Source organism: Cyclospora cayetanensis, unplaced genomic scaffold (genome assembly GCF_002999335.1).
Source record: "Cyclospora cayetanensis isolate NF1_C8 unplaced genomic scaffold, CcayRef3 CcayRef3_contig_13, whole genome shotgun sequence".
In the NCBI taxonomy this organism is placed as follows: Eukaryota; Apicomplexa; class Conoidasida; order Eucoccidiorida; family Eimeriidae; genus Cyclospora; species Cyclospora cayetanensis.
This window is the reverse complement of record NW_020312070.1, coordinates 212,057-226,164: the sequence shown is the minus strand read 5'-3', so window position 1 is coordinate 226,164 and position 14,108 is coordinate 212,057. Positions and strand designations below refer to the sequence as shown.

Below are 14,108 nucleotides of genomic sequence, written 5' to 3'. Positions count from 1 at the left end.
TTTCTTACAATTCCATGGCGATCTAGATGGAAGACATACAGTTAGCGGTCTGGGAGATGGCAACAGCAGCAGCAACGATATCCTGCAGGAGCTTAGGGGTCTCAACAAGCAGCTTACCTTAGGGTTCATGGCTCCACGATTTCGGGGGAACTGGCCGCGTGGAGACTCGGATTTCGCGAGATCTGTGGAGCTGAGTACTCAGAAGAAATTGGCTACCCATAGGGCCTCACCGTTGGGTTGCCTAATCAGAATTCCAGGGAATACGACGTCCGTCCAGGGTCACCCAGCAAAGCTTGAGCTATACGCCTTCTCCCAGATCCCGTAAGTTAGGGGATGATGGTACTGTTTTGCTCAGATGGTTTAAAGCTACTGTCTAAAGGTAGGAGAGAACAGAAGAGCAGAGCAGTCTATGGCAACCTCCAGGGTTCGGCGTATCTGTGAGGAGAGCTAAAAGCATAAGCCCTTTATCACGAAGCTCTTTCGAAATACACTAGTTTACAGTTCTCGAAGCTAGTACTATTTGTGATGGGAGCTCACTAGAATGCAGCTGGCTGAGCTCCCGATGAACCACCCATCAACCCCTCGTGGGATGTTTGCTGGCTATTCATCCCAACAGCCAAATGAGTCAAAGCACTCCAGATTAATATCCGCACATTAGGCGAAGAGTGCATGAAAATAAGGTTTAAGGTGGGGCAATATTTGCCGAGGATCGCATCCGAAGTTATCGCCCTGTCACTGTATCGGCGGTGGGCATGCAATCGTGTGTCCTGTAGCAAAGGTGATCAGTAACACCCATTCGTTGGGATTTACCTTTAAAAGCTAAAAGAAAGCATACCTTTTTAAGCTGGTGTTTGCTTCGTGCGAATTTTTTTTCTTTCATGACCTTACCGCACATGCCATCTCCTGTGGTGCCGACTGTAGCGGGCTGTGCTAGACTTAAACGCTTTCCACTAACTAATTATATTCAGCCACGATTTGATAAGCAACTGACTATTTGGTTGCCTGCAGTGCAAATTATTATTGCACAGTACTGTTAGCTCTATACAAGCTGACGCAAAGTTGTGTGCGGGCGCAAACAGTCACGCGCACCCTAGGTGTCTCTTTCCCCGTGTCTCCCGAACTCTAAGGAACACAGGAAGGGGAATGAGGGAGTTCTTTTGGAGTAAACTTAGGTACTTCTATTTAATTTCTAAGTTGTTCAGAGCTAAGTGTCTTCCTACAAAGCCCTCAGATGGAGCCCTCCACAAGCTGCCAACGAAATTCAGACAATTTCAGTTCCAAACAGCCAGATGGGAAATCGGCAACTGTCGTTGGAAAAGCAGAAATCCTAGTGTGTCCACGGCCAGTAGATGAGCGTGGACACAGCTGCATCAAACCACTCTGTGCTACTAAGTGTAATGCTCGATGTATGTCATGTATAAGAACTTGGCTATTAACCTAATACAGACTCACTAGAAAGTTGTTGAGTGCTTTCTAAAAGTAGTTCCACCTTCCCCTCCCCAGACTCCTCAGAGTTTCCAAAATAAGGGGAGAGGAACCGCTAGGGTGCTTGTGCTTGCACCCTCGAAGCATCCCCAGCATTCACAGCTAGTTTCCAGTAGCATCTATCCCAAACGCGCATAACATTGCAATTTATTTTATTGGGTTAACAGTACTGCAATGAATAGGATATACAAATAGACAGATTAATCAGTCTATATTCAATTAGTCCTGAGCCAAAGATAATTCGTGCAATAGAAGGTTTCAAGTGTAACGTAGCCCGCTACATATTGAGTTTCGAGTGAAGTGCACCTCTTCAGCAATCTTAGATAAGCCGTTAGACCGATCGAGTGCTGCTGAACTTTTCAGACTACTCAAATCATACAAAGGAAATGGTATGGTAATACTTCGTCTTTCAAGTGTCAATGCACGTTTGGTACTCATGAGTTCACTGATACCGCGCTGCCTGAAGCTTACCAACGAGGGCTGTCAAGTGACTAGCGTGCCTACAGCGATTAGGGAAAAGGCCCAGCGGCGGCTGGACTGGCAATAGATGTCTTCGCTGAGGTTCCAGCTAATCTAGTTGCAACTAAGGTAAATCGTAGGTGCCCCGGCGGATTGTAGGACATGTCTGGCAATACATCAACAAAAAGGGAAGTCCGATGGAAAAGCAGGAGCGAAATTGGTAAGAAATAGCACTTGGAATTCAGTTGCTGGCAAAAGGCGCAGCCTCTACCATCTTGGTTAATCGCTTCTCGATTTGTGGAAACATCCCCTATCGTGGGGTGAATACCTTCCTTTTATACTTGGATTTTAGCTTTTTCTGGTTGACTTTAAACTTGAGCGAAAGCCTTTATGCTTTTCTCTTTTCATTCGAACTCTAGCTGTAGCGTGTTGCCATCTGCTGGAAGCGTAAGGTCATTCAACTGTTATGCACTAGATCACAAAACCCACTAGTTATTCCCCCGAGAGGTGCCATTATGCTTCACTATCAGACTTAGATGCCTTAAAAGTACCGAAGCCTTGAAAGAGTGTACATCACGTAGATGGAATTGAAAAGTCCTGGAAAGAGTGCACACCCTACTTTGTTTCACTGTTTTCCCTGCAGGCCAAGGCACAGAATTCATTGCTATGTTTTCCTTAGTTTGCATCCGCAGATCCCCATGATTTCGGTTGCCCTGTTTATAGAGTGTATACTAAATTAGAACACCAGTGAATATCGGTGGGTCGCTTCTTCTCATACAAAGGAACATTTTGTGTGGTGGCCGGACAAAAATTGGTAGAGCGTATGTAGTCCGCATTTAAGTCGCGTCACTCTAGATTCAATCATCCCTTACTTTTTCGGCAAAGCCTAATGGAGCAAAGTCGAAGGGAAATGTCCGTGACATGCTGTTCTAAAACCTGCTTGCAGTTCACTGAAAAAGCGGGCAGTGGTGGTTCCAGAAATATGCCCGAAAGTACCATCGCGTTTTATCAATTAGTCTCGCAAGCATATATGGGGTAGTGTCTTCACTGTAACTAAGCTTCGGTATTACTACCTGATCGCCACCTGATCCTGCAACACAGCCCTTCTCAAGTAAGATGGTCAACTAGTAAAGTGTGCACAACACTCCTGTCACGTTCTCGAAACGTCTGGGAACAGAAAGGCAGTCAAAATGAGTCTGGCAACATGAAAAAAGCAGTACAGGATTGCCGGCAGAAAGCTGTGTTTGGCAATCACCTTCCTGTCAGTACTTTCCTCCTGAAAACTTGCAACTTTAAAGCATTGGTAGACAGTGGTCACCCGGAGATTTTTTAGCTACGTTGGATACAGTATGCCTTGCTTTTGCACGGCTAGTTCATTGGGCCGGCCTAGCTTGTTCATACACCTTAAAATCTGCTTCGTGAAAAAGTGTACTTGAAGATAAGAGAGGAGTGTCTATTCTCGGATTTCCAAGCCTTAATTAGCGCACGAAGCGAACTATCATGGGACCTTAGCAGCAGCAAGCTGAGTTTCGTAAGAAGTTCACTGCAGCCTGGACCAACAGGTCCATCTGGACGGTTCCTTCTTGCTGCTGCTGGTGCGGCTGTATGGGTGGCAGAAGCAGCACAAGGTGTTTCAAACGATTGGCTGTAGCTTCAGAGGAGCAGCAGCTGCTGCTTCCGGGGGATAGCGCAACGGCCTTCAGCTCTGTGAGAAGGCACCGCAGCACTGCGAGCATCCTCCGCTGCAGTAAAGCAAATGGAAGGCAGCTGGCGAGGCCTTCTGTCTCCAGCAGCAGTAAAGGCACCAGCACTGCCCCAACCGCATGCTGCTCGCATAGCCACAGGACTTGCCGAAGCCCCTCGCATACAGGCGCACTGAGACACTCCAGTTCAGCCCCTTTGCCGCGATTGTTGCTGCCACTGTGTGTGCCGAGCACTGTTGTGTTCGCATCGCCTGCAGCTGTATCCGCGTTACAAGGTTGAGAACCGTCGTGTCTCTGCCCCGGGAAGGCAACTGCCAAGTGAAAGCAAACCTGTGGACGGGAGCCCGCAGAGTGGCGCGAAACAAATACCTCTCCAGGCTTCAGCACGACCCGCTGGTTGTTGCTTAGGCTACTTGTGGCGGTGTCGGTGTTCTGGTGTCTCACTGAGTGTACAGCCACTTGCAACAATCGCCTCTGCTCCTCCAAGGAAGGCAGCAGCAGGTCAGGGGCCTCGTTCCCCGACCGAATGCATGCGCAGCTCTCTTGAAGATACACTCCAGTAGGCAGGACGGCGCCGGAAAGAGTGCTCTGTGAGCCGCTCTGCAAGGCAGCGAACAGATCGTCGCAGGGAACGTCGACCCCTCGTCCTTTCCCCTGCACCGGCTCGCTCCGGCCAAGGCATCCACATCCACCAAAAGAGAAAGGATTGGAGCTTCCCCGCATGCTGCGCACGTCTACATAACAGTAGGAAGAGGAACCCCCAGGCCAGTCCTCAGAGGGCCCCTCACAGCAGCCGCCACTTTCCCCTCGGCCTGTGAGAGAAAGCCATTCGCCTGCTGACAAAACACCCCTTCCCTCTTCCACCTGCAGATGCTCTGAACCACTAGCCGTAGGAGGGAAGAAGTCGGCAACGAGGCCTGTGCAGATGTGCAGCCACACGGCCCGTCTCTGCTGTGCCCCGAAGATGAGCCTCACCTGTGCGTGTTCCTTCACCGCACCAAACTGCTGGAGCTGCTGCTGCTTCTGTGCAAAGGCTGCATGCTGGTGCGACAAGCCTGGAGCAGACATGCCTTGAAGCAGACGGGGCATGTCGAAGGGAGGGCCTTGTCGCGCTGCTGCTTGCGTAGAACCCACTTGCCTTGGGTGGTGTCTTAGTTGCTGCTGCTGCCCTGCATTCTGAGTGAGTTCAGGAGTTCCCGCAAGCTCCCCTATCTGCTGCCGTTGTTGCTGCTGCTGCTGACTTGTTGGCTGGAGCTTGTTTGAGCCACTCTGCCCGGAGGGATGCGCCTTCCGATTCTGTAGGCCATGCTGCTGCTGCGGCTGCTGCTGCTGGTGCTCAAGGTGATCCTGACCGTTCTGCTCGGCTGAATTTGACACCCCACGGAGGGGGTCGACAAGTTCGACGGCTTGCGTTCTCGCGGCAGCCGCTGGTGGTCGTGGTGAGGCAGTTTCACCTTCGGCAGCAACTGCATCAGGAGCGTAAGCGGCGAAGACAGTCCCCTTTACCCGAGGGCTGTCTCTGCCGTCTCTGGGAAAATGCTGCGCAGGATCTCCCGTCGGCTCCGAGCTGCTAAGCACAGGCATCTTGTTGTCTTGCTCCTCCTCCCGTTCCTGCTGCTGCTGCGACCAGCTGAAAGCCCACTTATCAGTCTCACCAGCCGAAGGCAGTGGTGGCAACACCAGCTTCTGGCAAGCAGCCCCTGAAGCAGCCGCGTCAGCGCCATGCTGCAGTAAATACAGGTCTGTCGCCACATCCTTGAACATCCGCAACTGCTGCTGCACTAGCTGCTTCTGCTCGTGTTTCCAGTGCTTCTCCAGCAGATCGCATTCGCTCACATGCTGCAAAACGAGAGCTTCGAGATCCTTCTCGCACGCCTCAAGCGCAACAGTGGCAGCAGCAGTTGCTGTCGTTGCAGCAGTTGTCGCCGTGCCTCTTGAGAGCTCTGTTGCTTGAAAGGACATGCCACGGTCGAAGCTGCAGCTTACAGCGGCCGCTGCATGCAAAAGCTGTTCTTGCTTCTCCTTTAAGGCGCATGCCGACTCCATTTCAATGCCCTGCCGCTCTGCAAGCTGCTTCTGTGCCTCTTGCTGCTGCTGCAGGAGCTGTGCAAAAGAATCCCTGCACTCCTGCTGCAGCTGCCGCAGAAGGGCTGTGCTGCTGCTGCTGCTGGCTCCCAGAAACACCGTGCCTGCCCCGCTTGCTCCCGCATGGACGGGCTGAAACAAGGACTGCTGCCGCTGCCGCCTGCGCTGTAGCTCGTTTGTAGCCTTCTGCTGTGCGAGAGTGCAGCAGCAGCACCAGTAAGCGAGAGCTCTGAGAGCAGCTAAGCGGGGGCACACGCCTCGTGGCAGACACGCGGTAGCAGTAGCAGGTGCAGCAAGACTTGCTGAGCTTTCTGCCGGGTGTACATTGTGCTGCACAGCAGAGGGGGTCCTTGAGGCAGATGCCGCTGGTGACGCGCAGAGGCCTTCAGCTGCAGCTAAAGCCGCGGCTCGTGAGCCTGTGGTGCAGTCAAGCCCTAACGCAGCAGCAGCAGCAGCAGCGGTGGCTGGCAATGGGTCGGCAAGCCAGGAATGCCACGAAGCGACAGCCCATAGCAAGGGCAAGACAAAGCAAAGGCTACTGTTAGACGCATCTTCCGCCTGTCTCAACGCTGCAGCTATGTGTGCTGTGTCTGTGGCTGCGGTGCTTGCTGGGCATGTACTGGGATTGGGTATTGCACCGGAAGGAGAGACGATTGAAACATGGCCCTGCTGCTGCTGGTGCTTCTGCCAACTTGTATTGAGTGGCATGGCACTGCGAGACAGACGTTGCAGCACAAGAGGCAGTCGCCGGGGGCAGAAGAAAGCAGTTCTTTCCTCCTCCGCCAAGAGCAGCTGCCTCATTGATGCCCCGTCACTTACAAGCCCGTGCCGATAAGGCAGCCTCAGTGCATTGGAGCAACAGTCCAGTGCGGTGCCGCCTCGAATCCGGAGGAGGCAATAAGAAGCTCCTCCGATGTTTCTAAAAGCTTCTTCCTCATGGGCAATCTCCTGCTCTGAGAGTTCGTCTGGTGGCTTACTGAGATCCTTGCGCCGCTGGACTGCAGCTGCCGTCGCTTGTGATCGTATTCGAGGGGCTGCAGTCCACACTAGTAAAGTCTCGGGGGGAAGGCTAGAGACAGCAAGCTTCCATGTGTCAGACTTTGAAGCAGGTGTATCTGCAGAGTGAGACTGCACTACAGGAATAATGCCACTCGTCTCAATCCGCTTCTCCAGGTTCTGCTGGTGCCCCTGTTCCTGTCGCTGTTGATGTTTACACTGAGTTTCCTGCCCTCTTTCATTCTCTTGTGAGGGAGGATCCTCATGACGATGCTTCATTGATAGTGAAGCTTCCGTGGAGCAGAGTCATGTGTCTACCTTCTGGTTCCTTGCCGCCCTCTCTCTCCAAAGTTCTTATTCACCACTAGCGGTTGTTTATACTTTCAAAGAGTCGAATCACGTAGTTGTACAGTATTTAAGGAAAAAATACGCGCAAACCAATTCCCTCAGCGGTTGCTCCTACTGGTTGTTGGGTGTGGCTGGGGTGTCGGCTGCGGGTATGGCCCCCCCTGAAAGCATGCAGGGCCCGCAAATGCTCCTTTTCTGCATCCTGCGTGGAATACATTGAATTATCCAATCACTTGCTAAGATTCACACACCATTTACATGTGACTTTTATATGTGTGAGTAGCAGACCGGCTTCCCGAGCACTGTTACTTCTGGAAAGGAGTCTGTATGAGCGTGCACACACAAACTAAACTTTCACCTCTTGCTGTTTTCAAATAAGATCGGCATGCCGTGTCTGTTGCAGGGGACACACATCTGTAGTGATATATTGGGTAATTTGGATGGTCGAAGGCAAAAATATCCCAGCTGTCGTGATTTCGTTGAAGTTGAACATGACGCTCATGGGGGCGACATTTTGCTCAGAGCTGAATACAAGCCTTAGTATAGAGCTGCTGGATGCCATTCATAGCTATTCTTCCCACCTACTGGCATCTCTCGGGGCTCTCGCATCAGGGGAGGGCGGCAGCTAGGGTGGGCTGCACCCTGCAACTGCAGCGGGAAAATTACACTTCTATCTATGTTTTCGAGTACGCTAGTTATCTTTGGTTAAGAATTAATTAAGACTAAAGTTATTGGTTTGCCTGTTCGTGTATCTTATTTACTGCACAGTACTTCTACATTCATAGAATGTGGTGCAGCTTTGTGTGCAGGTGCTGTAGATGCTATGTGCAACTAGCTGGGAGTACTCGGAGTGCTTAAAGGGTGCAGCGAAGCGCACCCTAGCTGTTCTTCTCCTCTCATGTCGAACAACATGATGGGCCCAGGCAGCGTAAATGGAGAGTTCCTTTGGAGAACACTCAGTATGTTCTACTGAGCTGTTCTCAAAGCTACCGACAAGTGTCTCCTGAGTCAGACCTTAGATGAAGCGTTGCAGCCGGTAGCATTGCATAGCTCGATGCAGCTGTTATATGCTCGTCCACTGCCTTTAGCTGCAAGAGTATGCCAGGAATCCTTGAACAATTGTCTGATCTAAATAAAGTTATTTGGAAATTCAACAAACCGATATTCTTCGAATTGCAATCTGGGGAAAAGCGCTCCGAAGATGGAATGCCGTGGTGGCACACCGCGTGCTGGGGCGGCAGCGCTCGATGTGCAAGTGGACAAGAATGCAGTAGCCTCACAGCTAGTGTAAAGGCGTTCTTGTCAGCCCATAATGGTGTGCAGACCAAATATGTTTGGGGGTGTTAAGATGCGTAAGTATGGAGATTCCATGTGTGGGTTAAAGGTGTACCTCGCTTTGAAGCCTCCATATAACGATAAATGAGTGCCTACATCGAGGACGATGCGCTTTAGCTGTGACTGTATTCATGCAGAGGAAGTCATGTACCTGCATAGATTACTATACTTCAGATCTGACTGCAAGCCATGGCCCATCGGTGTTTGCCGGGCTCAGCTCAACAAGCTTTGAGATTACTAACAGAGCTTGAGAGAAGAACCTATATAGAGCTCGATGTATCGAAAAATATACTACTTTGCTCCGCGGAAAGCACAGCATAGACGAAGGAAAGCTTCATCAATGCTTTGTCCGGATCTACCCCAAGTGTCACGACAAGGGATCGCAAGGCGGGGTGCAACTCAGCGTCTAAACAACTGACTCGTGTGGCCTCCACATAGGAGCTACTAGATGTTTAAGGAGGGAGTGAGCTCAGCACCTGCGTCTTTGGTTGAAAGGGGAAATCCGGTCTGAGTATGGAATCAGTGGACTTTGGCTTTGACAACCGGCCCCAGTCCACATTCCAAGTTGAAACAGGAAAACCAGAGGTCGTAAGAACCCGCAGACAGCCCCCTAACAATGCATCCGCCTCTTTCGAGGAAAAGGAAGTCACATAATCCAGAATTGTAAGCACGTGCTAAGAGCCAAAGAATTGAACAATGTCACAGGACCCAGCGGAAGCAGGCTGCTTGGCGAGCAAACAAGGCGCAACAAAAAATGTCCTCCCACAGTATGCCGTGCAGTGAAAAGGGCGACAGTGGATAACGTCGTAGATGGGGAATTTTCCATGGGGCAGCCATGTGTTGAGAGTATTTCACCTTAATGGTCAAGAGTTGCTAGCGCTACATTACAGTAGATGTTTAGTGGACCTGTTATCGAAGAAGGCGGAGCAGAAGTTCAATCTGCTTCTTCATCACTAACGCAGTCCCTAGAGCTCAGGTTCTCAGGCGGCAGCATGCAGTGATTGGCAAGAATAAGTCATTAGAATGCCACTTCAAATCGGAATGGGTTTTGGTCAGCATGGTTCGTGACTGATCTGGTGGGCCCCTGCTCCTTTATGTGGCCCACCTTATGGAAAGCTTGCATCCGGTCACACATGTGCCTTGCAAGGGTTAGTGGTGTGCGACGTACACGGAAGAAACATTTATACTTCATTTATGCCGAACCAGGTAGAGTTAGTACCTCAACAAGGTCAGGGACAATTTTCATGCGGGCCACTCAGCATCGAAGTACGAGGAGACGGTTTTGAGCACGGATTTCATATTACTGGCTTTTGATGTGACCTTTTACTAGTAAGTCTGCTTTACCGTTTTGTGACATACACAAGCTACGGGCAAGTAGCAAGGGAGGAATTCGCAGATGTGCTAACTACTGACCAGCTGCCAGCAGGCTGGCCACTTGCTGATTCTCCAGGGCACCGTATTGAGCTAATGGCTGATTTGGCCACAAGCTAGGGCTTGCGGTATGAAAGCCCCCACAGCCTGAAGGGAAGCGTAAGTGGCAGATGAAAGATTTGTTGAGGAAGCCGAAGTGCAGAAAATGAAAAGCGCGTGTGGCTGCCACTGGGTGTTGATGCAGAAGGGAAACGTCTCCCGTGTGTGCTAGCTTTGAGCTCCTAAACAAAACTGCTGCGAATCAGAAGTTTAAGCTTCTTTATTATGGTATCGCCTTTGACAAACTTCACGGACTAGCAGATCGCTCGCCATTTGACTTCACAGAAGCCTTCCTGCAACCCCCACCCAATTTACCCTCAAGACAGAAAAAAATGGCATTCCACACTAGCACTGACGAACTCATGTACATCTGTATGCATTTCCACTTTGCAATGTCTCAGCTTTACTGGAAAGTCAAATAAATTGAGATGATAGGAGCCTGTCAAGGAGGGGTGGATAGTGGCCTACATGGATGACGACTTAGTTTTCAACCAAAAGCGTTCAAGAGCTTCCACAACACTAACGACGTTAGAGCTGGGACAATCAGTTGGATACAAATCCACGCAAGTGTTTGCTGTTGTGAGAACCGATGTGCCTGCGGAATTCCATGTTTGGCTGCAAGAACGGAGCCAACTTCCGCGAAAGCTGAAGCAATCAAAGCGTGGCCTCTACCTTCCTGCAGCCCTCGGGTGGCTGAGAAATTCGGTGCGTATGCATTTCAATACCGTGAACTAGTCTGGGTTTTCTGTTATATCTGCCTTTTTGACTGCGTTACTTAAGAAAACACATCGCACGTCCTGGAGAGAGGAGCCTGGTGCAGCAGCAAGGAGGCGTAGTGGCTACCCTACAACTCCTCCGGTACTTGCGTTGCCCGACAATGAGCGTCATTTCTTTCGCATAACAAGTCCTAGTGGTTAAGCGGTGAATGGTATTTTCGTTAAACTAAATACAGGTTTTCCAAAATACCAAATTATGCTTGGCACTCTTATTCATGAATCAAGACCGAGCAGCGGTACCAGCGATAAAAAGAGGATCTCAATGCGGTGTGGTGGAATATGAAAAAGTGCCCACACCAATTATCTGGGCGTCATTTTACTGTCCATACCGGCATAAACGCTTCATGTACCTTACAAAGATTCTTCAAGACTTTAATAACCATAGAGCTGTTCGTTGCCTACGGCGCCTCCTGCAGCACAAATATACAGTCAAGTATATAAAGAGTGTAACGTGGTCACCAGTTCACTCTCGTGGGTCCCCAACCGGTCACTCCTGTAAATGAATGATTCACTTTCTTTTTCGAAATTGCGTGAGTCTAATGATATTGAGACCATGTTTCGGATACCGTTGCCAAAGTCTAGAATCACCGGATTGCGACGTTGAGGATGGCCTGCTGATGTTCAAATCAAAGTGGAACTCCCGTCGCTTGTATACTCGAGTCTAATCCCTTGCTCAAAGCGCACAATCGTGTTCTTTCGAGTCATGATGGGCTCTACACTACACTAAAAGGCTTTCTATCCTTTTCTGGTGGTCTGGTAGGCTCCTCGCAGCAGATGTGTATGCACTGTCACGCCCAAACCTGCAGAAGCTGCAGCTGCGGAGGTATCCTAAAGCAAATCAGTTGCAGAGCCTACGGGCCTCCGGAAGGATTTGGACCGCTCTGACCATGGACTACATTGTTCTACTGACGGAGGTAAAGGGTTAGGAGAGCGTCCCTGTCGTTACCTAAAGTTCCTATATACCGAGTGCACCAGCGCTGTCACGACTCTGTAAGTCCTTCACCATTCGAAGCTCATTTTAAAACGCGTTACGAATTCAACAGAAGTGTCATTTTAGATGGGGATACGAAGTTCGTTAGTGTGTTCTTGCGTGTCCTAGGACGCGCCAGAACACTGACCATAAAATGACCACTGCGCACTACCCTCAGGCAGATGGGGAGAGAGAGGGTATCAACCGCATTTCTATGCAATGCTTGTGACTCTATCCTCACAATAAATCCAGCTGCTTAGCTTGAATTTCTTCTTGTGTTGAATGGCTGCATAATATACCAAGGCACTCGTCTTCTCGTTACTCTCCCCGGGTCCCTGGCTTCCATCGAGGATGCCCTCTCCGAGGCAGCTTGACTTGTAGTCTGGTGCCAGGAGCAACTTTTAGCGGTGGAGGAGGAGGAATCCAGAGAACCGCTGACTAGGGCACGTGAATGTATGCGCAAGTCTGAAGACAGCAAAGCGCGAAATAATGATACGCGGTGGTTGGCTGTGCTTCTGGACTGCGATTTGGTCCTCGTGGGATAGCAGGTGCTGAGGAGTGCACTGGGAAGCGGAAACCTTTTGCGGCCTCGTGGCTAGGACCATTTACTGTCTGCTCACGAATCAGTGTTCTTTCCAAGAGTGCCGCTTTTCCTCGAGCTGGAGGTGCCACAAATCTTGCAGTATTGTTTTTCAGAGGGAGTTTGGAATCTGGAGGCGGAAGATTCGCAAGGAGCCGTCAAAGTGCTGGATTCTAGGACTTCAGATCGCCCGAGGTTACACTATAAGGAAGTCCCTAAAAAATGTGTTGCAGACCGCCAATCTCATTGGTTGACGGAGGTGCAGTTAGGGACCTTATTCTCCTCGGGAAAACTTGCAGCTTTGTTTGGTTAACAATGCTGGTTACCATATTCGCATCCCTTGGCAACTGCCTGGCCCAGCGCATGCTCTGCCTGCAATAGCTACCTTCAAAAGAGGTACTACATAAAAGGTTGCTGCTTATTACTGCTAAGGCATTTCGTACCCTTAGATTTCTGCGCAGGCACTCTCACGTATGTATACCAAACATTCTTCCTTGTGCCTCTTTTGGACTAAGAATTCGAGAACGCCGCATTTACTGGCTGTGTCGGAATACGCATATCCACCTATGAGCCTACAAAGGCGTGCTGAGGGGTTAGATATTTTTGAGTCTCTTCCCAACATTTAATCTGTCATATCTTTCCCCTTGGGAGCGTCATATCTTTTAGCGCGTTGGCATCAAAGAGCCATCGACAGCCCGGCCCCTGTTCGCTTGGTTCCTCGTTCATTCCTTCCTAGGGTGTGTGTGTTTCCCTCTCCCTAGCCGCTTCACCTTAGCTTCTGTCGCTGCCCATCATGTGGCCACTTGACGTGCCCATGCTTGTAAGCTGAAATGCACCACTGATAAAGCAGCTGCTCGTCTATAGTGTGACTTGCGCGGAACAATTCCTTCTGACGGTGTAAAGACCTAAACATAGGCTCTTTTGCGTTTGCCCTGCCAATTCTCAAAAAATTGGGTGTCGAGCATATCTCTGCAGGAACCCACAGGTCAGGCACCAAGGCTTGAACTGTACTAATCCCTGCAGGCGGATGGCTTGTGCATAATTGCAGCCACCATTTGCTTGCTTCTTCTTCAATAGCCACGCAGCGAAAAACACTCTTTTCTCTTCACATTAGGGGGGATAAAGCAAGGAATATCTTCGACAGGCAAATAGAATCCTCGAATACTTGCCCCTTCTGATCAGCTTCGCAGCATTGACGCATCCATACACAATTTTATTGAATGAAAGATCCCACCAGTCGACCTCCATTAGACCAAATAGATTTATTAGCCTGCAGGCAACCTACGTAGCCCCTACAAGCATTGCGCCACCGTCGACTTCCATCGCCTGAGGGTCTTCTCCCTCAGACTGCTCCCAAGAAATTAAATAGTTGAATTAACAAAGGACTTGTTCGAAGCAAGGCAGCCGTTGTAGAAAAACTGAGGATCTCACTGCACTTACAACCAGTGAATAATCGAAAAGAGTTGCATAGAAACATATACCAACTGTGATGCGCAAGCTAAGCGATCCAGAGGTAGACACTGCCCTCTAGACTCAATGAAAAGCTATGCAGTGTTTTACTGAGACCTCCCCCCTTTCCAGCGCGCGCTCCTCAGAGTTCCGGACATAAGGGGACAGGGGCAGCTAGGGTGAGCGTAGCTTTACCCTTTGAACATTTTCAGCTAGGTGCATATGGCACCTAGCGCACACCTGCAGAACGTTGGGTCCTTTGTACTGAGCTAACGCTGCACCGCAATATATAATACGTACAGAAAGCCAACAAAGCTTTTCTTTACTCATTCGTAGTTACCTGTAACGTGTAGTAGAGTGTGCTCATGTGTTCCGTAGCCCGGAACGATTTATACATTGAGCCCTACAGTATGCCAAGAACGCTACCTGGTGTATACCTAAGGGGCATAGTT

The 14,108-nt window shown here is 50.0% G+C and overlaps 1 protein-coding gene across 1 annotated transcript; it reads right to left on the bottom strand.

Moving 5' to 3' along the window:
- Positions 1-3,452: 3,452 nt before the first annotated feature.
- LOC34617936 lies at positions 3,453-7,007 on the bottom strand. Its single transcript, XM_026336488.1, has 3 exons — positions 5,030-7,007; positions 4,963-4,982; positions 3,453-4,916 (listed from the first exon to the last, which is right to left on the bottom strand). The coding sequence occupies exons 1-3, from the start codon at positions 7,005-7,007 to the stop codon at positions 3,453-3,455; spliced, it is 3,462 nt and encodes a 1,153-aa protein (XP_026192273.1).
- Positions 7,008-14,108: the final 7,101 nt, after the last annotated feature.

Bases quoted from the DNA above. Each gene is read 5' to 3' on its own strand.
- LOC34617936 (XM_026336488.1), bottom strand. From the start codon at position 7,007: ATGAAGCATCGTCATGAGGATCCTCCCTCACAAGAGAATGAAAGAGGG. The intron at 4,983-5,029 runs GTGGGGTGTCAA...GATCACCTTGAG, and splicing joins CGAACTTGTCGACCCCCTCC to CACCAGCAGCAGCAGCCGCA. The intron at 4,917-4,962 runs GCAGCAGCATGG...CCCTCCGGGCAG, and splicing joins CACCAGCAGCAGCAGCCGCA to AGTGGCTCAAACAAGCTCCA.